Genomic DNA, 16059 nt, shown 5'->3' on the forward strand with positions numbered 1-16059 from the left:
AATGCCTGGACATAAAAACCTGCCAGGTTGAGGATGAAGCATCTGACCCGCTATGAGAGGCGGGTCCACGGCAAGGTGCCAACACCCCCCACCGGCGATTCCCCTTCTCCCTTCGCTGGAGAAGTTGGCCCAAGCGCTCCTGGGAAGCTCACCTCGTCGACTTCATCAAACAACACCCGAAAGGTGGAGTCTCTCTCATAGGATCGCTCCAGCTACTCCGTCATGGCTGTTCGGACCATCCAAACAGAACTCAGCCATTGTGGCGGGATCCCACGCGAGCATCGACCCCGAAAGCCTCCTTGATGCCCTCGGACAGAGGGCAAGAAGATCATGCCTGGCCCAAAAAGGCCTATTTTTCGTCGGCTCTGGGCATGCGCAGTGGCAAACTACAACGCGTGCATGGGAGCTTACATTCAGTGGCTGATGGAGAAGATTCTCCCCCCTTGTACCAGACCTACCAGATGACTCCCAGAACATTCTTTCACGAGTCCGCGATGAGGCCCATTCCATCGGGAGTTGGCTTATCACCTCGGCCAGGCATGCTACCGATCTTGCTCTGCCAGTTATGGCGGCTGCTATAGCGCTCCGCACGACCCGCTTGGCTACGGTCGTCGGACCTGAACCAGAACGCCCGTCACGACCATCGAAGACATGCCACTTTGATGAGGAGGGCCTGTTCTCACTCGAGAGACCGATTGAAAGGCTCAACTTCAAATACGGATTGAGGACCAGCGGCCAAAAAAAGCACGGTATGTCCTCCTCTCCCTCAGTCATCTTCCCGCAAGCGCTTCACGGCGGTCCGCCCCAGTGGTATGGCCACGGGCCAGAGGGCCCTATCAACAAGACCGGCCATTCCAGCGCCAGGAACCGTCCAGGCAGCGTTCCCATCTCAATCCTCTCCTCCTCGGGTCGCCGGTCGGGACCTAAATATAAGAAAAACTATAGGAGGCAAGATCAGGATCAGAACAAGGAAAAGGGCCTGAAGGACGCAGCGTACTCCGTCGCTCCCTCTGTCCCGTCCTTCCTTGACAGGTTGAGGCCCTTTACCAACACTGGGCCTCCATTACCACCCAATTCTTGGGCCTCACCATCGGTTCTGCAGGGGTTATGCCCTCGAATTCAAAGAGCTCCCACCAACTGGAGCTATCCTGTCTACATCCCCTCAGACACCCTTCTCGACGAAGTACGCACCCTTCTAGCAAAAGTGAGCCACTCTCCCTGTCGAACCTGTTGACATACCGGGATGCTTTTTTTCCCGTTACTTCACTGTCCCTAAGGCCTGATGGGAGGTTGTTAGACCCATATTGGACCTTAGACAGTTGAACACTTACCTGTCTTACCGCCGTTTTCCGAATGGTAACGTAGCCTCTATCTTACTCTTTTGCAGCAGGATCTGTGGTTTGCCACCATCGACCTGAAGGACGCCTACTTCCATGTAAGCATCCGGGAGTCCCACCGCAGGTTCTTGGCCTTCGCCATCGGGACGGAGGTCTACAGGTACAACGTCCTCCCCTTCGGCCTGTCTACAGCACCTCGCACCTTCACCAAGTGCATGGCACCCATAATAGCTCATCTCCCCGTCGCATGAGGGTCTTCCCTTATCTAGAAGACTGGCTTTTTGTCTCCCCGTCACCTCAACAACTGCGCCGACACATCTCAGAGGCGCTCCAGCTCTTACGGGACCTAGGCTGTGGTCAACCTCGACAAATCCCAGCTGCTTCCACCAAGCAGTAAAATTCATAGGGTCCATCCTCGACTCCAACGACTGTATGGCCTACCTGCCTCCAGACCGCTTTCGGGCCCTGGTTCGGGCCCGTCAACCACTGCACCGCCAGAGGCGAGTACCAGCCACAGACATCCAGGGGGCCTTGGGACACATGGCGTCGACGACGTTCGTCACACGTGGGCAAGGGCTTCGGTCTCGACCTCTGCAGTCATGGTTCCTTTCGGCGTTCGACCCCAGAAAAGGAACCCCCGTCCCGCAAGCTGACCATCCCGAGACCTGTCGCGCGCTCCCACGTTGGTGGCTCAGCTCCCGCAACGTTCTGCGTCGGCATGCCCTTTTCGCTCCCTCGCCAGAGCTGGTGCTCACTACAGCGCGTCCGAAGAAGGATGGGGAGCGTATGTCATGGACTTATGGGCCAAGGGCATCTGGTCCGGGACGAAGGGACACTCCACATCAACGCTCTAGAGTTGTTAGCAGTGGAGAAGGCCTTGAAAGCCTTCGCGTTCTCTCTGCTAGGCAGAGTCCTCCAGCTCAGAACAGCAATACCACGGTAATGTACTATGTGAACAAACAGGGAGGCACCAGGTCCCGCACTCTCCTGGACATAACCCTCCGGATTGGGACTGGTGCATCACCCGAGACATCATGCTTCAAGCGGTACACTTACCAGGCATCCAGAACTCGCATGCAGACCTATCAGCAGGTCTCCGTCATCCTGCCACGAATGGAGACTCCATCCACAGACAGTTCACGATCTCTTTACCAGTTGGGGAACTTCTCAGTTAGATCTGTTTGCAACGGTGTACCAACTCCCCATGTCCCCAGTTCCTGCTCCCGGACGCCGAACGACGGCTTTCCTCGGAGATGCGTTCGGGCTTCGATGGTCGGGGATGAGTGCTATACGCCTTCCCCTTCCCGCTATCACCAAGTAGTGGCCAAGATGACCACGAGGCGGCCATGCGATCCTGATCACGCCCTGGTGGCCGACCCAACCATGGTTTCCCTGCCTTCTTCACCTTTCTCAAGCCAATTTTCTCCGGCGAGCCCAGGCCCGACCTTCTGACAGTCAGGGAGGACGAGTCCGACACCCGACATCGAGACCTTCCCCTGGTCGCTTGGAGAATCCGTCCCTAGCGCAGTTGTCAGCCCCGGTACGGAGGATCCTTTTGGCCTCCCAAAAGCCGGCCACCCAAAAGTCATTGGGCTGAAATGGAGAAAGTTTCTTCAGTTCCTGTCAGTAGACATCTTTCACCAGACCAGTAACAACGCCCTGGTCCTTGAATTTCTGATGTCATTGGTTAATGCGGGACTCTGCCTAACGTCCGTCAAGTGCTACCTGTCGGCTATTTGTTCCTTTTTTCAATTCGGGGGCAAACCCTCATTTTTCAAAGATCCCTTGTTAAAAGATTCCTAAAAGGATGTAATAACTTGCACCCTGGTCTCCTTGCGACTCCAGCCTGGAGCCTCGACATAGTACTCGGGGCTCTACATCCAAACCCTTCGAGCCTTGGCCACCACAGACATTAGACTCTGACCTGGAAAACGGTTTTCTGGTGGCCATTACTTCTGCCCGCCGTGCGGGTGAGCTTTGTGCCTTGCCGCCGGGACCAGCCCTTCTTACGATTCCACCTGGACAAAGTGGTCAGAACGGACATTACCTTCTACCCAAGGTGGTCTCTGCTTTCCATATGTGTCAGGACCTTGTTTTGCCAACTTTGGCTCCAAACCGACTTCCGACGTGCAGAGGACCCTCCATACCCTTGACGTTCGTAGGGCCCTAGCTTTTTATTTGGATAGGACTAAGGACCATAGCCGTTCCAACAGACTGTTCCAGTGCTACTCGGAACCGAAAAAGGGACTCCCAGTCTCGGCCCAAGACTCTCGAAGTGGGTGTCCAGCACTATTCTCCTGTCTACGAACTCCTGGGCAACCTTTATGCTAGGGTTCGCTCCCATACCACAAGGGCGGTAGCGGCCTCTTCTACCTTCTATCCGGCGTCCCTTTGGATGACATCTGTAAAGTGCTGTATGGTCCCAACGTTAACCTTTATTAAACATTATAGGTTGGACACGAGAGCAAAAAGGGACGATACCTTTGGGAGAGCTGTTTTGCTGTCAGGACTGCATTGACTTTAGCTTAACCGTGACCTCAAAAATTAACAGCACAAGACTCGGGGCTTACATCTTTAGGTGGGATATGTTCTTTATGGGTTTATAAAACAAACCATCAAACTACCTTTGTTCTCCATTGTTTTTTATTGGTACCATTCATATTTGGTGTTTTCAGGTGTCATGACACTCCCGCCTCCACTGCCTTAGCGTGCCAGTCTCAACCCTTGTATGATCGCAGCGACCACGAGAAGAAGGGACAGGTTGCCTACCTGTAACGGATTTCTTCGGAGTGGTCATCTGCGAATACATACAAATCCCGCCCATCCTCCCCTCAGTGTCCTGCTCAGATTGGCTCATTCTCTGTCGCCTACATGGCGGAAAAATTGCGGAACTGGGGAAAAGCGCGGAACGGAGGTTTTATAGGGGATGGGCGGGGTTACCGCCAAAAAGTTTCAGCATGTTGCAAAGTGTACTTTGCCTAGTGATTCCAGAAGTTTCCGAAGGAACCTGCGCAGGCGCACGTACAACCCATTTGTATGTATTCGCAGATGACCACTCGAAGAAATACCGTTACAGGTGGCAACCTGTCCATGTTTGCACATTATCTGAAAAGGCACAAGTACTGAAGAAGCTTTCCAGTACCCTGAACCTTGCCTACCAGGTTTCCACCATGCAAGTAGGAAATGCCATGATTTTAAACTCTTCACCTCTCTGCTCCAACAAGCAAGATAAAAATACAAATGGAGCTTCCCTTTTAAACTAAAGATCTTTATAATGGCTCTGTCATGACTCCTCAACTAAAACTCAGCCTTTCTTACATATGTGAACCTAGACATTAAGGTGCCCACGACCTTGAGAAGAGGTGAAGAACAATGTCTCCTCTTCAGCTGCACCCAAATCCGGACAGTGGTTGAACCATGGATGCCAGCAAGACAGAGAAAACACAGCAGCTGGTGTGACCTGCACAGGTGAAAGCCACACAGGCAAACTGACTGTAACCACCTTCCAGCAGAAGCCATCTTCCCTGGCTTTTTTGACCTCATAAAATGGATGGTTAAGTGTAACTTGCCTTGCTCTAACTTCTGGTGTCTTTCTCATCTATTCTCATCACGCCCCCGCCCCCACCATCTTGTCTTTCTCCCTCTTTCTCTTGTTTTCCCACCTTAATCCTAAGACTGACAACAGCCATCTTTGAGGAAATAGTCTCCTTGTCCACAACTATTAATTGTTCTACATTTGCAAAATGGCTTTTTGCAAGCAAATTGCCTCACTCTAAATTTCACTTTCATTGTTTTAATTCTCTCTCTGCCTCAATCCTCTCCCACTCCTCCCCTTGCTCTAACATCTGGTATCTTTCTGAAGTATTCTTCACAAACTTTATTCTCCTCACCCCCGCCATATGTCTTTCTCCTTTTTCTCTTGTTTTCCTGCCTAAATCCTTAATACACTGATAGCCCCCCGTTTAAGAGTAATGTTTCTTTGTTCCAGAACTCTGCTCTCCATTTGCAAGATGACCTTTTGCAGGCAAATAACTTCACTTTTATTGTTGTAACTCTCTTATACCTACATAATCCTCTCCCACCCACTCCTTGCTATAAAACTATTACTGGAGTGCCATCATTCCCTCCTTCGCTCCCCTGAATGCAAACTGCAACTTTCCCATTCTAGCACTACTATTAATGTGTCACCATTTTCTTGTTTGATGTGCAATTGGGTATTGCACTTCTCAGCTTTGATTATTTGTGAGTTTGTTGCTGCATGTGCGCACCTCCCCTTCTTCTTCCCAGGCTTTTCCCCTCGGGGACAGTGAGCTGGTTAGGGGGTGCGTGCTGCCCCTCCTGTCTCGGCTCCCGTGCCTTGGCTGGTTTGCCTGCGGTGCCTGGGGCTTGGGTGGAGCAGTAGGTGTGTGAGGTCTGCCTCTCACTCCTCTGGTACCTTGGCTGGCTAGCCTGGGGTGTCCATGTTACCTTCATATTGGTATTTTCTTAACATCCCCTTTTGTTAATTAGTTCCTCTCATCCTTTAGATGGGTATCCTTATATCCTCCAATTCACCTTCTCTTCTTCTATCTTTGATTACTGAGTCTTATCCCCCACAATGTATGCCAATAATGCTCACCCCTTGCAACCCTAGAGGGGATTGCCTGTCAGTGGCTCGATCGAGACGTGAGACTCTCTTTGCATACTCCTCCTCTTGGTTTGCTTCTCTTAATTGTTGTTTGTACAGTGGAACCTTATTATACGCAGGGGATCCGTTCCGGATCCCTCCGCATATTAAAAAATCCGCCTATGCTCGAGCCCCATTGTTTCCAATGGGGCTTGGGCGCGGCTTAGAGCGCCTATGCTCAAAGCCGCCTATAAAAAGGCAGCGTATGAGGAGGCTCCACTGTATTATGTTATGGTTAATTGTTTGTACTTTTGGGTATTGGTATGTATATTTCTTAAACTGAAGCCTTATGATTTGGGGTGGAGACTGCCATGCTTGCTCTGGCTGATGACCTTCGTCTGGGCATCAACAGGGGTAGTGTGACCCTGTTGGTGCTACTGGACCTCTCAGCGACATTTGACACTATAGATCATGACATCCTCTTGAATCGTCTGAGAAAGTTAGGAATAGGAAGCACTGCGCTTCAATGGTTCTGTTCCTTCCTCTCGGACAGATTCCAGAGGGTGGTGCTCGGAGACAGTTGCTCAGCAAGGAAGGAGCTTAATTGTGGCGTCCCACAAGGCGCCATCCTGTCCCCAATGCTTTTCAATATTTACATGAAGGCGCTGGGAGAGATCATCCGGAGGCATGGGGCAGGGTGTTATCAGTACACTGATGACACCCAGATATATTTATCCATGTCTTGGTCTTCATCTTTGACTTCAGATGGTGTCTCGCCTCTCAATGATTGTCTTAAAGCGGTAATGGATTGGATGAGGGAAAACAAATTGAAGTTGAATCCAGACAAAACGGAAGTACTTACGGTATCGGCTCCAAACCCAGGCATCAGGATACAACCTCCAGTCCTAGAAGGGGTCACACTCTCCTCAAAGGACTGTGTTGCAGTCTGGGGTGCTCCTAGATTCATTGCTTCACATGACAAATCAGGTGAATGTGACAGTCAGGAGTGCCTGTTATCAGCTTCAACTGATAGGCCAGCTGCACCCTTTCCTGGAAGTCAGGGACCTTGAGACTGTAATACATGCACTGGTAACCTCACGCCTTGATTTCTGCAATGCATTCTACATGGGGCTACCCTTGTGCTTGGTCCGGAAACTTCATTTAGTTCAGAACATGGCAGCCAGACTGGTCTCTGGTACATCCAGAAGAGACCATATAACACCGATCCTAAGATCACTCCACTGGCTGCCCATATTTACCTTCACATACAGCCCAGAGCTGAGTCTGAAAATTGCCTTCTGGTTTTGAGAAATGTTGTGCAGGTATCTGTCCAACAACCTGTCTAAAAGGGGATCTGCCACTCCTAGAGGCTTCCAGGAAATAAAATCCACCGTTTTCTTTTTCTTTTTAAGTAAGAGGTATGGTAATCTAGAGAAGCTGGAAGGAGTGAGGGCAGCACAGACAGACTCAGGGAGCCACACCATACCACAGCCCTAGAGACAAGAAGGAGGGGAAATACTGTAAGGGGTAATCAGCTTTTAAAAACTGCTTGCCTGACTGGAATGGTAGTGAAAAGGTCAGCTGTGCATTTCTCTAAATTTGGAGACTATTCTCTCATTATTTTACTAAGTTCAAACCTCTGGCCTATTGTATCAGCAAATAATAATTTATTTGATATAATCCTTTCTTTGATCCACTTCTTTGGCCTGAAAAACCAGAAGCAACAGCCCATTTGCAGTGCATTACTTTTTCAGCAAACCATAATCACTCATAATGGCTGTGGTCCAGCAAGTTTCCAGAGCACATGCTGTTGGCTTTATTGTTTTTTGGTGTGTTTTTTTTCTCTCCAAAGGTTTTAAAGCATGGCTTTTCAGTCTCAGTGAGCATAGTGTGGGGGCTGAGATGGAGAGGGGAAAGGGCTGGTGAAATGAAAAGAATAAGACAAACCCCAGCAGCTCACAGAACATAGCCAGAGACTTTCTAGATCATGAACAAGTATATGGGAAGGTTTGCTGGTAACTTTCCCAACCTTTCCATTCTCTTAGTACAATGCCGTAGTCCTTGTATATATTATTGTTTTTCTTAGAGGAAAGTAGGATAAGGTGGGAGACCAGTCCTTAGTTTCCTTGATCAGGATTATTTTGAACACTTTTTGAAAAACAACACATAATTCTCAGAAAATAATCTTAGGTGTGCATGTGTTAGCCTAGTTAGATGGAGTATTGTTCTAATACATTCTAAGTTTGTGAAGATGATAATGAATTAAGTACGTGAGGATAAGAATCCAGATTTTTCTGTGTGCGTTTATTTCATAATCAGTATTACCTGGACTGGGAGTAAATAATATATTCAAAGAGTGTAAAATTAAAATTTAAAATTTCATGCCAGTTTACCTCTGTTCATTGAAAACAAGCCAAGGGAAGTATTATAAACATTCTAGTAATTGCTTAAGGTCAGGATTTTGACAAGATTGCAGAGAAAAGGAGTTCCACTGAGGGGCAGCCATTGAGAATATTTTCAGCTGATTTTAAAAGATTGTACTAAAAAAAATTGCACTCATTCTAGTTTGTAAAAGGATGATCTTAGGTACACAAGATTAGAGGACTGTCTTGGATATTCTTTTGTATTGTCATTAATACAATTTGATAGGAATTGAACACTTTGCTAGGAATGGAAAAGCTTTGCAAACATTTTGTTTGTGCAAGGATAATTGAAGGATAGAACCAAGTATTTAGGTCAGATTTCTTTTTTGTTACTATTTTGTCAAATCTAGAGCCAGAAGTATTTATTCCTAAATATTTTTACCATCCAGATATATAGTAAATTAGGAAATTAGCATTTGGCTTTTCTGAAATATTAATATTGAAAGTTGAAATTTGTAACCAATTTTTAATTTCAAAACCAGAAAACAATCTAAAATTCCTCCACTAGCAGGATTGCTTGCAAAATTGTTCTTGTAATGAAAAAAAAAGTCTTAGAAAACTGAAATGCATATTAAACTTGAGAAGTATTGAGTAAATAACTGATGTGCAAAACATAGATGGGGCCCCATGATAAGATAGTTCTACATACTCTGTGTTTTTTTCTTCTTTTTGAAAGTGTGTAATCTTGTTGCATGTCTCTACATAAGCTATTCTGGCCACTCATCATAGTAACCAGCTGGGCCATTTCACCTGCTGGAGCCATTAAAGAGGACTCTCTCCCCCTAGATTAATCCCCTCCAACATTAGTTTTTAGCTCTGACAACTGGAGCAGGCATTCAGAACTTGCAGGTGGCCAGTGTGACGCACATAATTGCCTACAATTTTAGGCAATGAATAAAAATGGTCTACATTACTTGTCAAAGGTTGTATATGCAGTGCCAAGTGAGATCTATGGGAAGCCTTTTAGGGTTTAAAGAACATTTAATAGCAAGGCTGCACAGTGCTTTTTTAATCATAATGCATTTGTAATATAGCACTTTGATCTTCTCCTTGTAGGAAATGGTGTTACATTAGCCACTTTTAAAACATTTATGAGTGAAAATCAGTTATGGGAGAGTAAAAGTGATTATTCTTAGGCAGAACATGTTATATTTCATTAAAAGTTTTCAGCTTGCCCCTTTCTTGTTAAAATCTGTGGGGAGTCCTATTCCTGGAGAGTTACAAATCAAGATCTAAGATTTAGAAGAGCCTTCCTTCTCCCCCCCCCCCCCCCCAGAAGCAATTGCAAGATTGGGAATTGTAGTATGATAAATACTAAGGCTGTATATTTATAAATGTTTGACCCATTTATTGACAAGGTAATACCTTGGATTTTCTCCTTGCCTTAGAGAAAAATTTGGTGACTAGAAATTCATAATAAATTCTTCCGTTGAATATCATGCTTGTGGGAACTTTTCGTGAAATGCAATATTTAGAGCATGACCATAAATTATCTCTGACAAAAAATGACACTAAAATGTACTACTTCTAGAAGAGCTGGGTTTGACCTTTCAGACCTAAGAGCCTTTTATTAACACCTGCCTGTAAGGCAAACCTTGCCACACGCAGCTTTCAGATTCAGAACCACAAAACTGATGAGGAAAGGCTTGAAGGGTTCAGTTTGTGTCACTTGCTGTTTGCCGTTTCCATTTCACAGATGATTAATCTTTCTGTGAAGAAAGGCCAGAGAAACAAAGCACATTGGGCTCTTCCTGCAGTTACTCCTTCTGAATGCACACTAGCTTGCTAACTAAAAGGCCTTTAGATTTCCTGCAGGGAGAGATGTTCTGAAAGTGAATGCAGCTGGTTGGAGGTCACCAGTGCAAGGCTCTTGCCATTGTGTAATGGAAGCTTTGGCAGGTTTCATTTTTGGAGGAAAGGAGAAGGTGTTGACAAAAAAAATTAATGTAGAATATTGAGGCCCTTGGCAGTTTGATTTAATATCTTGATGGGTGGATCATCAATAATCAACTCAATTTCTCTTGCTACAGTTGTTTTTAAAACACTCATGTCATAGTTTGCATATATTCCTTTCTCGCACTAGCCTGTTTCAATGAGATGGTTTCTTCCATGGGATGCATAATTACTCTGCCAATATGGAGTTTGGAAAGCAGTTTTTAAATTCATATATTGGATTTTTCATTCAGTGTGTAGTTTCAGTGAAGTTACTGAAAGGGTTATTCCATTTTCATCTGTTCTGTGCCAAATGCGACTCTTGTACAGTGAGAAGGCGCCCAGTATTTTCCTGTCTAAAAAGACTTCCTCATATGAAATGACTGTTTAACATATATTTGGATATATCTAATATCTTTCTGTTTCTTTCAATTTTGCATAGGACATAATGTGCAAAATCAGAAGCTGGGTAATAGATGAAAAAAAGCCCGTCCGTTTCTATCATGATTGGAATGACAAAGAGGTAGGCTTATAACTATTACGTCATCCATTAAACGTAATGTTGTCCTTCCATTAAACCACCCCAAGTGTCTCAGATCTTTATTTATATTTTATTTTAACACCAGTAAATTAATACCATAATATCCAAGCCACATGAGTAGTTTTTAACAATATCGTTTCATGCGATTAAGCAGATTTAATTTTAAAAAAATATGACAGTACTGAGTGTGAGTTTCTTGTAGTGTATGTGTTAACAGAGCTTTTCCCCATACCTTTAGATTGATGTGCTGAACAAGTACTTGTTTTTAACTTCAAAACCAATGATCTACTTGGTTAACCTCTCTGAAAAAGACTACATTAGAAAGAAAAACAAATGGTGAGTTTGCTGAACTCAACTTTATTTTAATCTTTAAGATATTATGATACTTCTCAAGGGATCTTAGTGTTTGTCAGAATAATAATAATGGTTAGCACATTTTTTCCTTCTCCATACTTGAAGTAAATCCTAATGTTAATATTGGCAGAATACTTATTACCTTGTCTAATGGAATGCAGTTGAAACAAACTGGAATGCAAAATTGAGTAGCAATTTTCTTTCCTTCCTTTTGTTAGTTTTTATAAAATAGCACTGAAGACAACAATACCAGCTGTCCAAAAAGACTCATACATACTCAGTAATATTGAACTTTAGAAACATGACCTTATTCATGTTGGGATTACATCGTTATTCTCTTTATTGAATGTTGAAGAAGAAATAGGTATCTTAATATGACATGAACAAGGAGATAAATACACTGCATATATGTGTGCGGAGGGACATATGTCCCATCTGATTTGCAAAAAAATAAAAATTCAGCTTTGAGTGTCAGTTCTTAAAGTTTAGAAGCTGTAATACCTCATGTAGGACATTACTCACATGGAGTTCAGAAAGTTTCATACTTTTGTATGCATCAGTGCATATATAATGGCTGCTGCAAAAGCTGACTTTCACACAAACAGACACTAGGCTTCCTGATCCCAGAGCACAAGTATTCAGCACAAGTATTCAGTATAGATCTGAGGATTGAAAATAATGCTGTATTAGCTCGTCATGAAAAGGTTATTAATGAGATAAAACAATTATTTTAGGATCGAGTCACTTAATCCATTTCATTAAAAAGAAACACAAATTAAATCCACTAAGCTTTCGTTCTTTTAAGCTTTACTGATCTCAAACTAACTATTTTTCCCCATAAAAATGTCACTGTGAAACACATTTAAGATTTTTTATATTTGCTTCTTGCTTTGTAAAAGTATCCAGAATATGGTGTATCAGAATTCTTCTAAAAACACATCCTTTAACTTCCCCTGTACTTCATTAAGTACTTAGATGCACATGGTTTCAATTTTCCATTAAAACTTCTCATTTCCATATGATATCAAAGAGTGAGAAGGCTTTAAACTGAAAAATAAACATTCATAGACTAGAAGCCAAATCAATAATTAATGTCAGATGGCTAACTCCAGTAAGTTATTAGAATAAATTCTGTGAAATTATTTTAACTAAAATGACTCTCTTCATAATGCTAGAGTATATTTATATTTATGCTTTTTAGTTATTCTATGTAGTTGTGCTTCTCTAGTAGTAGTCATTTCAAATTTCAGATCAGAATGCAGTCTTAGCAAAAACCCTTCCTTTCTCTTCCTTGGATCACTTGACATTATATGTAACCCACAGGAAACTTTCAAGATACAGTTGGTTGATTACAAAATGGTATGTTTTGGAAGGAATTTTCAGATTTCACATAAATTTAATGCAGTACATTTAGCATTCTAAACTAAGTGATACTGTAGAAATTTCTCTACTGCTACAGAGTATGGATCATCACACCTTGGTATGGTTGATCACAGGTAGAACTTACTGCCTCTAATTGTACAGTAAATACCATTGCTCAGGCCTTAATGGTAGACAGGCTGCTCAGGAGACGCCAGTCTGTGATTTAACTGTCGCCAGACACTCCATGTTTTTTTGAGAGAGATCATTTGTGGTGATGACAGAATGCAAAACTTAGCATATATATTACAATTTTTAATTTGTAAATATTGTATTTATATGTATTATGAAATTATAGTAAAAATCTTACTCTGTTCATACAGAACTGGGGGTGGGTCTTTCTTTCTTTCTTTCTTTCTTTTTTAAGGTTTTGTGGACGTTAGTGTAATTGTAGCTGAAAGATCAAAGCCTGGGATAGCTGAGTGATGTTCCAGAAGAGAATTTACCACATAACCATTTTCAGTACAGTTTCTGCCGCCTGCTGTTCCTATTTTCCCTCAGGCTAGCCATTGACAACCCCCTGTGCATCCCTGCTCGTAAAAAATGATTGAGGAAGTATTTGTCATGTATTTATGAGTGGGAAACATTGTGTGATATGGAATGTCATCTACTGAAGTCAGAATGATGACCATTTTTTCCTTCATCCAGACAGAGTGGCTGATCTTTCAATCCTCTTCCTATGCAATATCTCTTTGCATTTATACCATTAAAATAGAAAAATATTATGTAGAGTGTAATGGTTGACCTTTGGTCAGTTAGGGCAGTGCAAACAGATGCAGATCAATAGAATATTATATTCTATATATTCTATATATATTACACCAATATATATATGGCATTTCTTTCAGTCCTTTGTTGATTTTGTTGTTTTTCACTCTTTTAATCTGATCCAAAGTTGAGCTCCTTGCTCAGTTAACAAACTTTATTTCTTGGCAAAATTAGTGGTAGTTCTGTAAAAAAGTCGATATTAATTCAGGAAGAATGGGCCAGTAAATATTTTCATAGAATTTTTTTGTAGCGGACTTGTATATTTACAGCAGCAGCAAGGATATATTTTAAGGCTTTGGACACAAGAACTTGAAAAGCTTCTAAGCAAGACTATCTTGGTTTCATGTGTATCACCCTTTCTGAATGAGAAAACACCCAGTTTAAGTTACTGATAGAAACATACTAACAATTAAATGGCAATGTACCATTTTTCAGAGCAAAAGAACAACAACAGTGTGAATGAGGAGACTTTTGTGCAGTTCTGTGGTGTATTGACCTTTTGAAAGGTATAAAACTGGATTGACTCCAAGGAACTACTTACTAGTATTAGCAGTGTTCCATTAGTCATTCATTCATCAGATTTATGATTAAGACTTCGTTCCTGATGGGAAACTGACATGGCTGCTGTGTTAATTGCACTTATATTATGATCAGATACACTAATCATGATGTATATTAGAATCTACTTTAGCATTTTAAAATACAATGTACTTTTCTTTAAACACATGGTTAAATAATTGAAAGCCCCTTTAAAAAAACCATTTTATAGAGATATGTAAAGAACCAACTCTTAATCTAGTACTCTTTCTGTAATTGCATGTATTGTAAATAAAATAAATTTTACCTTATGATAAAAATGCTGCCAAGTAAAATCTAAGCACCTAAACTATACAGGGCACCACCATGCTTTCAGTGTTACTAAAAGATTGAATTATGGTAGCATTTATGCAACAGGTACTTTCAAAAAAACATACTGAATTGTCTAAAACAAGATTACATGTGTTAGACATGCATCTCTTTAGTTTTTTGTTCTCCCTTTGAAAATAACAGCGTGAACTGTGAATTAGGTATACCTGTATGTGTAAGTTTAGGAAGTCAATCTTGTCAGTTCATTCTTTGCACTTTTGAACTAACCTTTTCTGGAAGAAAGAGAATTCAGTATTCTTCTCTGATACAGTTACTGAGTAGTAGATTAATGTAGGGTGGCAAAGTCATTAATGGCTTTTCACATCTGAATCTTACACAGGTTTAACACAACTGAAGGGAGCTGTGTGCCATTTAGACTGGGTTATAGGCACGTGAATTGTGAAATTTCCAGTACATAATGACCATGAAATCTCAGGAATATTTCAGTTATCTTTAGTTGTCCAAAGGTAATGTGTTTTAATATACCTAGTTTAAAGCCTTTAAAAAAAGATTTCCTTCTGTAGAAGTTTCCAGGCCACAGATGATGAAAACCAAAATGCATGAAGTTACTTGTCATGCTGCTGTAGTGCTGAATTAAGCAATGCAGATTTTTGATATCCCATAGCCACTGTGGTGTGGTGGTTTGAGTATTGGACTATGACTCTGGAGACCAGGGTTTGAGTCCCCATTTGGCCATGAAACATACTGGGTAACCTTTGGCAAGTCGCTTGCTCTCAGCCTCAGGGGTCTGAAAGAGTCTTGCCATGAACACTCTGTGAGAGGTTTGCCTGAGAGTCATCTAAAGTCGAAAATGACTTGAATGCATACAACAACAACAAAACCCCAAATATCACTGAATTTCTGCAGTTGTCTTTGTGTCCACATTGGCTGGGATGTGATGGGGGGGGAAAGGAAGGGACAAAACTGAAGAATGAAGAAATGGAATCATGAAGTCAACTATTTATCTTCTGTTGAAACAAATCTGCAAAATGTCTGTAGTTCAAAAAGTGAATGAGTGATATAAAGCACAAGAGAGAGGGGCTCTGATCTTGAAGGAAGTGAGGCTGAGTAATGTCTCAAGGAGAAGTATATGCCACAACAGTTGTGTCCACAACAGCTTTCTTCAAACTGGTGATCTCCAAGTATTTTGGATGATGGCTCCCATCCACTTTGCAATAGTAGACGATGGCTCCCATCTGTCTGACCACTCAGTCGGTGGTCAGGTGTAATGGGAGTTATAGTTCAATATCAGGAAAGCACAAAGTTGGGGAAGGCTGCTTATGGTGACCCTGTCACAGAGTTGCTAGGTGTTTTGTTAAGATTTGTTCAGAGTGGAATTGCCTTTGCTTTTCTCTGAGAGAGTGTGGCTTGCCCAAGGTCACCCAATAGTTTTTATGGCTGAATGAGGATCTGAACCCTGGTCTCCAGAGTCATAATCAAGCCACTACAGCATGCTAGCTTTCAATAAAGTATTAGCTTCACATATAAGATATTAACAAAGGATTATGCCAAATGTTTCATTTTTACATCAGTTTTATTTTTAAAATATAGCGAAACATGGTCAAGAGATTGTTTGTGGATGCAGAAATTACTTTGATAACTGAAGCTTCTTACAAAGTTTTTTAGTGAGAGATTATAAAAGCCACCAGTAGCCACAAAAGGGTGTAACTGTGGTTATACTACACTTGTTCTTAGTCAAAAGAACAATTAAATTAAATTAAATTAAAAATCCCAGAAGCTATAAAAGGCATGAAAGGTCCTATAGAAAATGGA

General features: G+C 42.6%; 1 protein-coding gene across 1 annotated transcript in view; it reads left to right on the forward strand.

Annotated features, from left to right (window-relative positions):
* OLA1 (Obg like ATPase 1) overlaps positions 1 to 16059 on the forward strand; it is a 134612-nt gene that overhangs the window by 81367 nt on the left and 37186 nt on the right. Inside the window, exons 6-7 of the mRNA XM_042442291.1 lie at positions 10741 to 10821; positions 11078 to 11175. Of these exons, the coding sequence (XP_042298225.1) occupies positions 10741 to 10821; positions 11078 to 11175 (179 nt within the window). The remainder of the gene's footprint in view (positions 1 to 10740; positions 10822 to 11077; positions 11176 to 16059) is intronic.

The sequence above is a fragment of the Sceloporus undulatus genome, chromosome 1, assembly GCF_019175285.1.
Source record: "Sceloporus undulatus isolate JIND9_A2432 ecotype Alabama chromosome 1, SceUnd_v1.1, whole genome shotgun sequence".
Classification (NCBI taxonomy): Eukaryota; Metazoa; Chordata; class Lepidosauria; order Squamata; family Phrynosomatidae; genus Sceloporus; species Sceloporus undulatus.